We start from the raw sequence: 16,006 nt of genomic DNA on the forward strand, positions 1-16,006 counted from the left end.
TTTACCCAAAATAACTTATTGAGCACCTGGTATGCACCAGGGTGAGTGGCAGGTCATCAGGCAGGGGCGGAAGATCCAGATATTAACACAACAAAGTCCTTGGCATTGTGGTAGACGGCCTCTGCTGGATGGGGGCAAGAGGACCAGCGCAGTGCATACCTTTCTAATGACTGAGAAGGCCAGTCTGAGTTTAGAACTGTCCTTGAAGTTCTCCGTGGGAACGCGGCAGTGGGGAGAAAGCCAGCACACAGGCCCCATATCCCGGTGGGCTCGGTCAAGGTGCCTGATGTGAGTGGACAGCCAAGCCTATGCATTCAAGCTCCCGTTCATCACTCCCCCCTCAGCAGACAGCTGCCCTTGGCCACCCCTGGGTTTCGGGGTGCGCACGCAGGTGGGGAAGTATATCCTGAGAAGGATGAATGTGAGAAGAGGCCCAGGCAGTCCTGAGAAATGGGCTCATGGCCATTTGGCCAGAGAATCCCAGGGTCTCTAGTACCCAGACCATGTAGAGCTACCTTGTATGATATGGCAATCATAAAATAATTTTTGTGTTATTTACCTGTGTCACATCTGTCTCCCTCACTAGAATGTAAATGCCCCCAATCTTGTCTTCTTCCCAGATGTATATGTCACTGACCGAGGTTCTTGGCCTCCTTAATCAATAGAAATTGATAAGAGGCCAGACAAGAAATTCAGGCAAGGCTTTACTGGGGCTCCTGGTGCAGCAGAGGGGAACGAGAACAAGTAACAGGTTCCCTGGCTCACTCGGTCCTGGGGGAAGGGGGGGTGGCGAGTGGGTTCCTTATAAAGGGTGAGGGTAGGGGCAGGTCCAGGGGTTGAGTTGGAGGGGCAGCTTAGGTGGCTTGCCCACCCCTTTGGTGGTGTTGTGTGCAGGGGTCGTGCACAGTACCCTGCTTTTGCACACCCTGCTTTTGCTCCTGGATCTTCAGAAGTGGCAGTTGGCTTTTTGGTCTTTTCGTATCTTGTTGTCCATAATTTGCCCCAGCTGCACATGCACTCAGTTATTTTTAGCCCCTTATAGTTTCTTTGTATTTTGTGGCTCAAGGAGGAGTCTGTCCAGGTGCCAGCACTGCAGCCAAGGGTCCCGGGTTCCAGCTCGTCTCATACACACTGGCGCTGAGGGTACGGAGGTGAAAAAAAAAAAATCCCTGCCCTCCTCATGGACATTACATTCTAATGTATGTGTGCGTTGGAGAGGGAAGATAATAGTATTTAACTGTCCACAATATTGAATGACTGTCATTTAAATGAGGTGGAAGACAGGGTCGGTTTAGCTTTGGTTTGGAGGGCCCGAGTTTGCTGTCTGTTCTAACAGTAGAAGCCTCTGGCATGTAGCATAAGCATACTGTAGCATCTATGAAACAGTGTCACCAGGCCAAAGGTCAAGGGTCAGAGGCATGGCCAGCAGTCACCAGGTCTTTTCTAACCTTTACCCAACTCTCTTCTTACCAAACTGTCAAGCCATGTGTTGCCCTGCCTGATAGAAGTTTTATCATCATTGAAGTTCATTATACTTTTAAACTTAAAGCAGAGCGTGTATTTCCACGTGTCTTAGTCCATTCGGGCTGCTATCACAAAATACCACAGACTGAGTGGCTTATAAACAACAGAAATTTCTCACAGTTCTCGGGGCTGGAAGTCTAAGATTAAAGCGCTGGCAGAGAGTCTAGTTCCTGGTTCATAGATGGCCATCTTTTCATTATGTCCTCACTTGTTAGAGGGGCAAGGGAGCTCTCTGGGGTCTCTTTTACAAGGGCACTAATCCTACTCATAAGGGCTCCACCCTCATGATTTTTTACCTCCCCAAAGCCCCACCTCCTAATACCATCACCTTGGGGATCCAGTTTCAACATATGAATTTGGGGGGGACACAAGCATTCAGCCAATGGCACCATGTATTGAATATTTGCAATTAAAAAAATGCTTTCTTGGGAGTTCCCTGGTGGCCTAGTGATTAGGGTTCCAGGCTTGCATTGCTGTGGCCTGGGTTCAATCCCTGGCTGGGGAACTGAGGTCCCGCAAGCCACACAGCGCGGCTAAAAAAAAAGCTTTCTTATTTGTGAGACAGGAAATATTACATGAATTGCTTTTTACCAACTGTATATGTCCAGTGTTTTGGGAAACATTCTGAATAGAGTCTGGATTTTCTAACATTAATAATATATTAATATAACCAATGGCACATCTCCAGCTAACCAATCTAAAATTTGCAGCATATTTCTAAACATAGATTTGTAATGAACCAAATTGTCTCTAGTTCTTAAATCACCTCCTGAAGGTAGGTTAGCTGCTTAAAGGATGCGTTAACTATTTTAGGTCAGTAGGGTACTTTGTGGTGCTTTATCACCAAGTGCTACACACCACCGGCCCTTTTCCTGTCAACTCCCTGATCGTGTAGCCTATTTTTAATATTAAATCTCTCTGAACCAAAGTCATATCTTTCTGGAAGGTTAGACTTTTAGAACAGTATATTAATAATGTATTACCAAATTACTGAGTCATTTGGCCTGCTTAAGTATCTAACCTAGTACCAAAAATCATTTAACCAGTCATATGAGAAAAGCCCAGTGTTTCAGTGGAGACTTCAAATAATCATTTTAATACATTGTCTACAGAGAAATGTAATACTTTAAAATGTTAACATTTCATGTGGAAATATTTTTCTTTTAATCCTTGTTTCTTTCCTGATACAATTCCTGCATCAACATTTACTCTATTTCTTTTTTTTTTTTTTTTTTGACTTGAATCAGGAGTTTATCAGAAGATCCCAAGTTTGCTTCCCTTCCCCACAGGCAAAAAACTATCAAGGTTAAATCAACAAATTAGGGAAAATATGAATCTGCAAACACTCTTTTTGCAACACCAAAAATATTTCAGAGTGTTTTGTTAGACATTTCAATTGCAACAAGCATGAGCTTTTTACTTCTAATCACAAAAATGGTAACATTACAGAAAAAAATTAAAATTAGTTCCCTGGATTAAAAAAAAAAATGAATCTAGTCCTCGATCTCCTGTTATTTTTGTGTACTCCCAGTGTTTTTACATACATGAATGTATGTATTTATAGAAATGATTCAGGTTTTTTTTTCTTTCTTTGTTTTTTTTTTTTTACCAAATACGATCATGATAAACATTTGCCTATAATGCCCTTTAGTCTCTGTAACAATTATTAAGGTTGTATAATAATCTAAGTTTATGAACCATAATTTAAGAATTTTTTAAAGACAGGTCCCAGAAGTGAAATCATTAATCTAGATACATATTAGTCTAGATACATATCTAGATACAAACAAAAAGAACTTGGTTTTCCCAAAGGGTTGTACTAAAGTAAAACTATGAACAAGATGTGAAAGCATTGGTTGTAATGTGTCCTCATAACATTGTGAATTGGCACTTTGCAGAGAGTACTCGTTTAATGAGGAAATGGTATTGTGTCTAATTTAGTGAGACTGAACATTTTTTCCAGATGCTTGTGGGTAACTGATTTTTTTGTGAATCTTGTATCCATAACCTTTGTCTGCTTATGTCTATTGTTTTCTTACTGTGTTTCGTATCAATGAGAAAAACTTACGTATATGCAAAGAAAATTTTAGAGGGTAAAATCTTTAAGGACTGAAGCCTTATCCCTTATCACAGCTCTGGGGTTCCCTGGAGGATACACGTGCTGACTATCCTTTAATGTCTGTGAATTGATGGTTCATTGCCACCTGGGAGAATTCTCTCTGGAAGGCAGGATCCAAGATTCATTGTTTGATTGTTCTGCCACTCAAGAAAAAGTTCGCAGCTGGACATGTCATCTTTTGATGTGATCTTTATTTAGTAGTAGAGAGCCTGTTAAGATGTTCCAGAGTTGTGTATTTGTCCAGTTAATAGTTGCTTTCCTTTTAAATATATGATCCAAAATTGCTTGAAGAAATATCTTCCTCCTGTGCTGGCTTGATTTTTTAAACATTCCATCTTACTAGAAGTTATATGTATAGTCACATTTTTTTTCTGCTGTGAATTTAAACTCTATTCTCATAGGACCAGCAGGAGCAGTGTATGAGAAGTAACAGTCTGTAAACAGTCTATTTGAATATGTCATATTTACAATGTATTTTCAACCATCTGTAAGGAAATTCCCAAGAACATTCTTTCTGGTAGCTTTGATTTACTGTACTCATTTTTCAGAGGGGGAATTAGCCTGGGGAATATTTACATGACTTGCCTGTGGCTACACAATGAGTCATTAGCAGTGTTAGGATTGGAAATTTAAGTCCCTGGAATGAAGAAGTGCAATTAATGGGAAAAGAAGACGCTTCATAGAAAATAAGCTTTAATTACATTTTTAAAATGTCAAAATCTCTCTTACATTTCTTGGAAGGATACCATATAAGTTTTAAGTGTAATGACTTTTCTTTTTAGTAGCTTGCTTGTTATGGAACATGTTTATTTAATCATCAGACAGTTGACATTTATACTACGTTAATGAACTTGGTATTTATTGAGGTTTATGATAAAATACCAAGTATATCTTCAGGCTGACGTTTTTGTTTTATTCTTCTACTCATCATAGCAAATATTTATTGACATTAACTATGGGTAAGATTGCTGTTGGTGTTTTTTATTTTGTTTTGTTTTATTTTTTGTTTGGTTGGTTTTTTTTAGTAAGGAAGAGACATGAGAATAGTTAGGAATGTTTAGAAATGTTCAGGAATGCTAAGGAGGACCCTGTACAGCAGAAGAGCTTCAGGATCTAGGATGTGAGGAAGCAAAAGCTCTCTCTCTCTCTGGTAACCCTATTCATTCATTCAACACATGTTTATGGAGCATGTATTCTGTGCCAGGCACTATTCTAGGCACTTGGGATAAATGAGTAAATGAAACAGAAAAGAAAAATCTCTGCCCTCATGGATGTTGTATTCTAGTGGAGGGAGATAGACACTAAACAATAAACATAATAAGTAAATTATATTGTATACTAGGAGGTAAAAGCACTATTTTTAAAAAGTTGAACATGGTAAGTGAGATGAGCGATGCTGGAGGGCAGTGGGGATTGCAGTTTTAAATAGGATGTTAGAGGAAGTCTGCATCGAAAAGGCGCCAACTGAGCAAAGACTTGAAGGAAGTGATCATCGTGTGGAAATCTAGGGAGAGAGCTTTCCTGGTGCCTGTGAGGGGCATCAGTGAGGTTGGAGCAGAAAGAAGGAGGTTGTGCGTGAGAGGGGAAGGTGGAGGAGAGGGGTGGAAGAGGAGATCCCAGCCAAGCAGACACCAAAGGAGCAGCCAGTGGGTAAGAGAAAGACTGAGAGAGAGTGCTTTGAGAAAGCAACTTTGAGTGAGTGAGTAAAGGGTGGAGAGTGATATTAAACAACCAGGCTAAATGCTACCGATAGGTCAAGATGAGCACTGAGAATTGACCCTGGGATTTGATTCATTGCTGATGACCTTGAGCAGTTTTGGGGACAGCGGTGGGAGAGAGTAGGCTTAAGAGAGATCCGTGGAGAAGAACTGAAGTGAGCATGGGCAACTTCTTTTAGGCTTTTTTTTTTTTTTTTTTTCTGCGAAGGAGAGCAAAGAAATGGGGTGAAAGCTGGCAGAGAAAATGAAGTCCAGGGGAGGTTTTCTTAGGCAGAGGGAAATAATAGTATCATATCATCTGCATATAATGACAATTTTACCTCTTCCCTTCCAATTTGGATACCTTTTATTTCTTTTTCTTGTCTGATAGCTGTGGCCAGGACTTCCAATACTGTGTTGAATAGAAGTGGTGAAAGTGGGCATCCTTGTCTTATTCCAGACTTTAGCTGGAAGGCTCTCAGGTTTTCATCGTTGAGCATTATATTGGCTGTGGTTTTGTCATAAATAGCTTTTATTATTTCCCTATTATTATTATTTTTCCTGTTATTTCCCTATTATTAATATTTCCTATTATTTCCCTATTATTATTTTATATTTATTTATCTATTATTTATTTATATTGATTTATCTATTATTATTTTATATCTATTTAGCTATTATTTTATTAGATATGTTCCCTCTAAACCCACTTTGGTAAGAGTTTTTATCATGGATGGATGTTGAATTTTATCAAATGCTTTTTCTGCATCTGTTGAGATGATCATGTGGTTTTTTTTCTTTTGTAGATGTGGTGTATCACATTGATTGATTAGGCAGAGGGAAATAATAACATGTGTGTATGCTGAGTGGAATGATTCAGTAGAAGACTAAAGGTTGTGATGCCCACTCAGAGTTTCTTGCTATATCCATACCCATCAAGAATTCCTATACCCAGAATTTCCTGTGTGTGCTTCATTCACTCCTTTAATTTTTTTCAGCAATATTTTGAGTAAGTCCAACTATCCCAGGCCACTAATTTTCTTCTTCTTCTTACCTGTTCATTTTTATTCTCATGAATGAAAAATAAATTATTTATTTATTTTTTACTGTACTGCTGAACTGAATGAAGAAGCATTTTCAGAACTCTAATGAAAAACTGATGAACTCATAAAAGTGCTAACAAAAGATCAAGATGAAAAAAGAAATTTAATTACATGGGACTGAGTGAACTGATGAGGATGAGTATAATTTTTGTGACTTTCTGTCTGAATTAAAAAAAAAAAAATCCAACAAGGACTCAGAGGCAAAGAATATACAAATCAATTTTCACTGCAAAGTAAAGGAGCTGTTACAGTGGAGGATTACTGGACTGAATGTCAATATTATGACATAGTATGAGTGTGTTTCATGTTTGGTAATTGCAATCATTGTTGCTTTTGTTGTGGTCATCCATGTAAAAAAAAAAAAATTATATTAGCATGAAAAAACACTTGTAATCTATCACCATCAGTAAATATATATTATAGGCTAAAATATATATTATAGGCTATATATTATATAATATATGTATATAATATATAAATGTATATTATAGGCTAAAAAACTCCCCCAACATACACAAACACCGTTGTAATTGTGAAGGGAAATTATTTATCTTACGCTTATTTATCCTATCCTATCCTATTTATCCTAAACTCAAAATAATGTTAAATTTCCCATCTAATATTAGCTTTTTCATGGTGGTTCTTTTTAACAGTGTCACATTTTACAAATATTGGACTCTTCTACGAAACGTAAACATCCATCATACCCTCAATTCGAGGAATAATTTGGTAATGACGGTGTTTTAATATATTACTCTTAAAAATATGTAAGTTAGTCACATCGCTGAGACTTGGACCTATCATTTCTACTCTGTAGTAACTTCAGTTTCAGTGCTGAAAACTAGCAACTGTTCCTATTGAACTGAAAGATTAGTCAGGAGACCCTTGAATTCCAGCCAGCTTCAGGCCAGAGTAGCTGCCAAAGAGGCTGCTGAAGGCCAGCTTGCCAAAGTTATGTTCATTTTCAGGGAAAAGGGGAAAACTTAAATACCTGCTTTCTTGACTTCCATTGTTTTCCTATTCTACTTATCTACGTTCCATTGCAGATAAGTAAAAAAAGAATGCTTTACAACTGAGATACTCTGAAGTGAGGAAAATTTGAGGGTATCAGGCAACTTTTCACAAAACTGTGTTACATTGATGAATGAGAAATTATCTGTTTCATTGCACCTTCATTGTGCCTTTGAGGAAGATAAAATATGAGAATCTGTGAATATGTATTTGTGTGGAGGGTGAGTGAGGGGATGGGGAAGGGAGAGGGATGGGCAGAAAGGAAGTGGGGGAGGGCTCCAAGCTCAGCAGAGATAGAGATGAGAACTTGGAAGTCATCATGACACATTACGACCTTTAGAAAAGTTTATATGTGTGCCTGGCAGACAGAAAAAGATGTTTTCTATAGCACAGGGAACTATATTCAATATCTTGTAATAACTTATACTGGAAAAGAATCTAAAAAAGAATATATATATATATATAGTATGTGTGTGTGTGTGTGTGTGTGTGTGTGTGTGTGTGTGTATAAATAAACTGAATCACTTTGCCGGACACCTGAAACTAACACAACATTGTAAATCAACTATACTTCAATTTAAAAAAAAAAGAAAAATGTTTTTGATTAATAGAAACATCAGTTGCATGTAGGGATTTGTTCTGGCTTTTAATTTTCTGAACTGATGCATGCATGGAACTTAAATTCAGATTGCTGAAGGTTGATTCCTACCCCCATCGATTTTTAGCTTTGTAACCTCACTCAGGTAACTTAACTTCTCTGTGTCAGTTTCTTCATCAGTGAAAAATGGAGAAAATTAATTATTAAATTATGTAACACTGGTGAATCAGCACAGTGCCTAGTACAGTGTAAGCATTCATTAAAAATTAGCAATTATTATCACTCGTCTACATAGTCTAGCCTTAATAAATTGATTGCTCGAATTAATGTAATATAGAACAATCTCAAAAATATACCTATGTTAGCCTTTAAGAGATAGCCCTGGATTTAGAAGGAAGAAATTCAGAGAACTGTGTTTAAACCTCAGAAGACATGATTTTCCCAATAATGTGGAATTTACTGACAACTTAAATACCACTTCTAATTAAGAAAATCAAACATGTATTAGGAGTTTTTCTGTGAGGTGATGCCACATAAATGAAAAGGATTCCCAGAATATGTATTCCAGGTGTGTCAACTGCAGAGAGAAAAAGAAGGGAAAGGAGAGGAGGCATAAATAAATACACCTGCAAGATAGCACGTTAGCCTCACTGATCTCTGTTCAATCCCTGAAACTGCGAAGCATTCCTTGTCCTCGGGGCCTTAGCATATTCCATTCCCTTTTCCTGTATTGCTTTTCTCAGCACATCCAAAGGCTAACTTGTTTTTTCTTTATCTTTTGGGATATTTCAGCTTAAATATCATCTCAGATGATCATCTTCCCATCTAAAGTAGCATCTTCCCATCATCATTCTCTCATCTCAGCCTGTTCACTGTTTTCTCACTGTAATTATTTTTCTGATAATCATTTTAATTGGTCTTCTTCACTAGAATATCAAGCTCCATGATGGAAACAAAATCATATTCCCAGCATTTAACTTATAGTTATAGCACTTATGGTTCCAAAGTAGTAAGTACTGAATAGATGCACGTGGTGTGTGTTTTTGTTCAGTTTGGTTTGGTTTAGTTTCGGGACCAAATTTAATCTCTTCGCCAGTACTTATGAAACTTACACAAAGTTTACAAATTTTCCTATGCTCCTGAGAAAATTGAAGCTAATATTTTAGCTTTTACTTAATCATACCAGGGATGAACTTGCATAGATTTATTACCATCACCTCTGTTGATATTTTCAAGTTTCGCCAAATGGCAGGCCAGTCACATCTGAGATTTTCACGATTGAACGGATTTGAATAGTAATTTTGTGACATTGGCAAACCAGAGTATACAATATTAATGAAAATGGGCTTCATCTGAATAGCCTGTGTCATATTTGAACTTAGCAGAGTCCTGTACACGAGGAGTCCTATGCATGAGTCCTATACATTTGAAGTCTTGAGTATTTTGGATGGGACACAGCTTTGTCTAAAACTGAGGTAGCCTTGGGATACTATGAGAAATTGATTTTGCCCAAGAGCATTGCTTTAGGCTTCATATGAAGAGTTCCTACAGAAATGGATGACCCACTTGGGATCCAAGATGCTAGTCTTCAATAGCTTGATGTCTCTTACCCTTTTGGCTTTAAAATAGGAAGTACAAGAACACTCAAGAAAAACAATCCTGGGAATAGACATGATTGAAACAGTAGAGTACAGCATGAAAAAAGCAAACATGATAAATACCAAAAAAAAGTGTTAAAGGAAAAGCGTGATGCTTTGTGTGTAAATATTTGGCATAAATTGGAAAACGCCAGAAACTGAATAATAGATAGAAGCATCAATTAATCCAATTAACTAACATCTCCTATAAGCAAAGAACACAATTGGGAGTGAGACTCCTGCGGATAAAAGTAAATGATCCCAGGTGAGCTGTTGGTAGACATTAGCTGCAGGTTGCATTTTGGAACTGTATGATAAGGAATGAGAATATTAAGATGTGGAAAAGGAAATCTGTGATGTACCTGCCAGGACAAATACTACAAAAGTTCAGCTAATCATATTGCAGGAACCCGAGAGATCAGGGGTACGTCTTGTGATAACATTTTCTGGATTTACGGAAATGACTGCCAGCTCTTCCTGATTGAAGACTACTTGAGGCAGTATGACCCAGAAAGTCCATGTGGTACCAAAGGCAAAAGCTTAATTAGATACACCACTTCTAACTGCATAAATCCACACTCCCGAAAGGAAGGAGATTAATTGTAAGGCACACGTTTGGAGGGTGACTTTCAAAAATGCAAGAACTCTGGAAGCTAAACAGCGCTACCATTTAATAGTGAGTCTCTTTGGATGGGAGAATTTAAAGTAAATGTTATCTGTGTGTCTCTTGTCCTATAATGGATACATGTAACTTCTATAATGAAAAGTATTTGGAAAGTGTGTACTTCACATATCCAAGGAATGAAAGTCACGTGGACATCAGTTCAAGTCACACCTCATATTGTAAAGTAGTCAAAGGTTAATATATTGTTGCAAATATTCAAAAGATCATTGCAGTTATAAAGCAGAAACTAACACACCATCGTAAAGCAATTATACTCCAATAAAAATGTTAAAAAATATATAAGAAAAAAAAAAAGATCATTGCCAAAACTCAGTGGAGAGGGCCTTTTAAACTGCTTAATTATTTCAACCTGGAAACAGGACTCAAAATGACCATGTAATTAAAAGCTACATCTGATTATGAGCAAAGGATTTTTTAAATCTTATTTTGTTCAAAAGGGAATGAGATCACACACAATTATGTGTGTGTGTGTGTGTGTGTGTGTGTGTGTCTGTGTGTTACTCTCTTCCTCTCATTATGGGCTTCTTAATGACAGAAACTTTGTATCTTCACTGAGGCGTGACCTGACCCTATGGCAGGGTGACTGGATTTAAAATGCCAGCACTTGTGACTATGGGGCCTGACGTCCTTTATGGGATATAATCGTGCTTCATGGTAATTTTCTACTGTACTATCCCTGCTATAGGAAACCCTCTGGGAAAATTAGGAATCCCCTAGCCTGTGTGTTGGTGTAGAAAAACCCCTATCTCCCTTGTGAATTGTACTAGAATGCAAAACTTGCAATGCATTTTCTATTCCTCATGCATTTTACATTCACTTGATAACAAGGTAGGTAATCTATTTATTAATTTATGTTATGATACCACAATGAGGGTGCATTTGATCTACGACGTTTATTCTAAAGCCTCTATTCTACTGTATTTTCTGGCATTTAAGTCATGAAGATTGGTCTTAGCCTAGTAATGAAAGGAATGGGGGTGGGGAGGGTTAGGAAGGGAGGGAGGGAAAGTAAGGAAGATTTTCATAAGAATCCTTTCTTTCATTCGCATGAGAATTTACAAAACAATCCCCACCAGGACACTCAAACAGAAATGTAGTTCGGAATGCAGTGATAGTATTTTATGTTTACTTTAAGAAACCTGTAAGTGTGTGTTTCTTCATAAACTTTCGAAAATGTAATTCCATTAGTAGTGGAAATGAATAAGTATCTTTCTTTCCCAAGCCCCAATCACTTTATTTGTAAGAAGTTTGGACCAGATTGTTCTATGAATCTTAACTCCACCTAATAAATCAACCAAGCTTTGAAATTTCTTCATAATTACGTGATAACAATTCACACTGTTATTTATTCCAGTGACTTTATTTGGAAGGGTAGTTTCTCAGTTGCAGAAGCAGTTCGACGTCATTTTGAGCTCCGTTAAACGCATTGCTTAGCGCTGTGATTACTTTCAAGTCCTAATTCAATGGGCAAATCTCTCACATTTTGTTTTGGAAATCAAGAGCCATCAAGAGCGGCTTGATATTAGGATGGATGAGCGTCATTTGATTTCGGTTGCCCATCAATGTATATCATATTTATTATCTACGAATTGTCCAGTGGCATAGGATATACTTTCTGCAGCAGATTAATGGAAAGTGATCCTTAAATGAAAAAAAAAAAGAAAAAGAGGGAGAGAGAGATTACACTTTATTTTTTGAGAGAATGTTTGATCTGAAATAAAAACATGCCAAACATTCCAGGTGCCTGTTACTATAGAAGTAAAAAGCCCTTTCCAGATGTTTACACTTTGGATGCAAAACGGCAATTTGACAGAGACTAACCATGTGATGTGAGCGTCTGCGTAAAAAGGCTACACACGGAGCATGCCCAGTGCGGTGAGCGCGTCCTCCGCCCTCCCCCTCCAGATCTCTGAAGATAAGGCTTGACCTTTGCACTTGCAAATGTCACTGCATACGTTTTGCACTAGGTTGGTTTGTGTGTGTGTGTGTGTGTGTGTGTGTGTGTGTGTGTGTGTGTGTGTGTGTGTGTGTGTGTTTTAAAGGCTCTCTTACAACTAATGTCTTTTAACGATCCAAGAGTCGGGCAGAGAATAGGGTAATAAGATGCATGAAGTTTAGGACGAGTTGATGCCTTTGGATGCACTTGAAGTGTTATCTTTAAAGCAATCGAAATCATTCGAGTGTTTGTTTCCCCTCCCCACTGGCTGGGATGGGAAAATAAGAATCTCCTTGGACTGGAGTCCTCCGGGGTAGGAAGTGAAAGCCCCGGAGGCAGAAAGGGACGGAGAGGAGGGGTTTGCCCAGAGCATGGACGGGAACAGAGAAGGGGTTCTGCGGGGCTCAGCGCGCACTGAGGACCGGTGCCCGGGGCTGCAGCTGCGGACGAGAAGGGCGCTGTCTGGCTGATGAAGGCCACCTGGATCAGGCTTCTGAAACGCGCCAAGGGAGGAAGGCTGAAGAATTCGGACATCTGTGTAAGCTCCAGGGCTCTCGTTGAGGGGAGACGTTATTTTGTCGTTGTTTCTGCTGCTGGTACAGTGAGGCTTGTCCGGGGCGCCGGCGATGAGTAATATGTTGATTGCTGGAGAGGGGAGCCGGAGAGAGTCCTCTAATCCTCTAATCCTCTGGGCTCCTTTTCCTATGCTGTGATTTATCGCCCTAGGAGCTCTCCCGGGCAGGTGTTTTCTGTAGACAGCTTTGATGAAATCTCTGTTTAAAGGGACTGAAAAAAAAATGTGTTGCTTAAAGATTGAGGGAAGCTGGCGGGTATTGCATTACAGTTTTGTCAGAGAAGGCATCAGGTGAATACAGAGGTAGGTACAAAAGGATGCTTAAGACGAAAGCGGGTGACATCTATGGTAGTGACATTTCAGAGGGCTCAAGTTGATAACTCGTTCGACTTTCCTGTATGTTTTATTAGCCTGTCTTCTTTCTAATTGTAAACTCTTGCGGTAGCTGTAGACTGTTCTTGAAGCTCTCCTTGAAACCCGTCTGTGCTCTACGCTGCACTGCAGCACAGAGCTGGTTTGATGATACAGAGAACTTGTTCTGGCTTCCAGAAAGGCTGCCGCTAACTGGCCCATAAGATTTGGGAAGGAATGGTAACTTGGAAGGCACAGCTCTCCTAGTTGCGTGGTCTGCAGACCAGAGCGTGATGTGCGGAGCTGGTTTGCCACCAGGTGGATTATTTTCTCCTCTTTTCAGGAATGGATAGCACAGTCGAGGAAACTGACTGCCGTGTCAGTGAGACGTGTCCATTGCAAACCTCATAGATGCAATCTCTTTTAAAAGGTCAATTTCCCTCTCCAGGGTTCGGCAGACTCCTACACCAGCCGTCCGTCCGATTCAGATGTTTCTTTGGAGGAAGATCGGGAGACGGTGCGCAGAGAAGCACGACGACAGGCCCAGGCCCAGCTGGAGAAAGCAAAGGTAAAACCCTCCGTTCTCGGCCAGGCTCTTTGCATGTCGTGCTGGGTCCGTGATGGGCCACCTGTGGAAGTTCCTCCTGAAGTGCACATGTGGTCTCTCTGGCGGAAAAGAGGTACAAGAAATGGAATGTACTTTCTTCCCTTGGCAGAGAAAGGCAGTGTGATATATAAGAGTGGTCTTGCCTTTTATGTTGTTTTATAATCCAAGCAACTTGTTTCTGTGGGTGGATGGTTTATTTAGACACACAAAAAGGATCCCTGAATATACAAAGAGGAAAAACTCCTTCTAATGTCAAAAGGATTTTACTTCAGTTTTTTCAGGAAACCATTTCTCTGCTCAGAAAAACAAACATTCTTCAAGCTAATGTTTATTCTCTTAGACAACAATCTTTCTCCCAAATTTTACTCCCTAGGTGTTTTATGATGGCATTTTTCTTATATTTAAAAAAATGGATTGCATTATGCTTTTCAAAAATAAAGCAAGAAAGGATTTTATTAATTAAAATTGTTCCCTTGGAGCACTTTCTTCTCCATCCCACAATAATAAAGTGCATATATATGGAAGGCGGGGGGACTGGAAAAGACATATGAAACGTAGAAGTACGGAATTCAGCTGAGACTGTTTCATTTCACTAATGGTCATGATTTGGATTCTTTTTCCCATGCATTCGTTCAAATAGCAGCTATTTCTAAAGCATAGACTGTTGTTCATGTTCAAAGGGCCTTGGTGTGTGTGATACTCGGTAACTTTTAAATGAACATATTTTAACACAGTTTTGATCGGTTTTCTTTTGAAAAAATGACTGCTTCGAAAAAAGTGCTGTGTTGATCTTGCTAAAAAAAAAAAAAAAAAAAAGAAAATCAAGGGTAACTAACATTAGAATACTTCTGCTGGCTGCTTCATCTCTGAGATGAGTAAAATCTCTGTGTGCTGCTATGGGAATCGTGGCTTGGAGATGCTTGTTTGAATGCATGGACTGCCGTTATGTAATATGCATGTGACCTGTAGCCCAGCTGCCATAGTAGTTTGCAGAGGAGCTGCCAGGAGACCTTGACTTTTAAAAAAAATAGCAGGACTTCCGGACATCAAAACAATGTTCTCACCTCAGCGAGCAGGGAAGTCATCTCCAAGTGTGACACAGTCTTGCCTGCGAGAGGATTCATAAAGGGCAGAGGCAGGAAACTTATAAAGCAAGGTGTGGCCCAGTTGCCACCAACTAATCTGCTCTACCCAAGTGAACCATTTCAAACATTATGCTGTGACAATATGGATGAAAGTGGAGGACATATGCTAAGTGAAATAAGCCGATCACAGAAGGACAGACACTTTATGATTCCACTGATACGAGGTATCTTAAGTAGTCAAACTCCTAGAAGCAGAGAGCAGGATGGAGGTTGCCCGGGGCTAGAGGAGGAGATGGGGAGCCGCTGTTCCCCGGAGAGAAAGTTTCAGTTATGTAAGATGAATAAGTCCTAGAGATCTCCTGTACAACTCTGTGCCTGCAGTTCACAATCCTCTGCTCTACATTTAGAAATTGTTAAGAGGGCAAATTTCTTGTTAAATGTTCTTACTACAATAGAAATATTATGAAGTTGAAATTAAATAATGAATGTATGACTAGTGAAGTTAATTGCCCCAAGTTTGCGGTGTAGCTAATATAAGTTGCAATTTAGAATCTGAATTCTACACTCTATATTTTGCACCTGGGTGCAAAGAAAAGTCAAGAAAAGTAAATAAGAGTCTGTATTCCAGAAATAAGAGTGTTCTATTTGCACTCGTTTATTCATGTGATTTTTTCACAGACCAAAATTAAACAGTTTCACAGGCTCATATCACATCATCATACAACCCAATATCTTGTAGGTTTGCTTTTCACAAACCACAAAGTCTTTAGTTATCCGATTGGTGCATTTTTGTCTCTCACTGCTATAAGTTCTGAGTTCAGTGACACAGCTGCATAGAACTTTTAAATATTTTTCAACCCAGCGTGGATCATAATATTATTCCTAAATCAAACCAGATTCGTGTTATTTGTCATACAGACTAAAAAAGCTTATAGTTACAAGTGAAGTAGAAGATGAAAGAAAATGAAGAGAATTGAAAACAAAGGCAAAATAATTGAAGGGCTATATCGTATGTTTAATGAAAATAGTTTACCTACATCCATTTTTCTTCTTTAAAATTAGGCCCATATCTTAAACCT

The 16,006-nt window shown here is 38.9% G+C and overlaps 1 protein-coding gene across 7 annotated transcripts in view; it reads left to right on the forward strand.

Moving 5' to 3' along the window:
• CACNB2 (calcium voltage-gated channel auxiliary subunit beta 2) overlaps positions 1–16,006 on the forward strand; it is a 422,488-nt gene that overhangs the window by 256,530 nt on the left and 149,952 nt on the right. For 5 of the 7 annotated variants that reach the window (XM_082385441.1, XM_082385443.1, XM_082385442.1 and 2 more), the window contains one exon: positions 13,684–13,803. In XM_082385441.1, coding sequence (XP_082241567.1) covers positions 13,684–13,803 — 120 coding nt within the window. Of the gene's footprint in view, positions 1–12,395; positions 12,849–13,683; positions 13,804–16,006 lie in introns of those variants that run through there. The other 2 variants (XM_082385444.1, XM_082385447.1) reach the window with 1 other exon arrangement.

This window comes from Balaenoptera borealis (assembly GCF_965194805.1).
Source record: "Balaenoptera borealis genome assembly, chromosome: 3".
NCBI classification, from domain to species: Eukaryota; Metazoa; Chordata; class Mammalia; order Artiodactyla; family Balaenopteridae; genus Balaenoptera; species Balaenoptera borealis.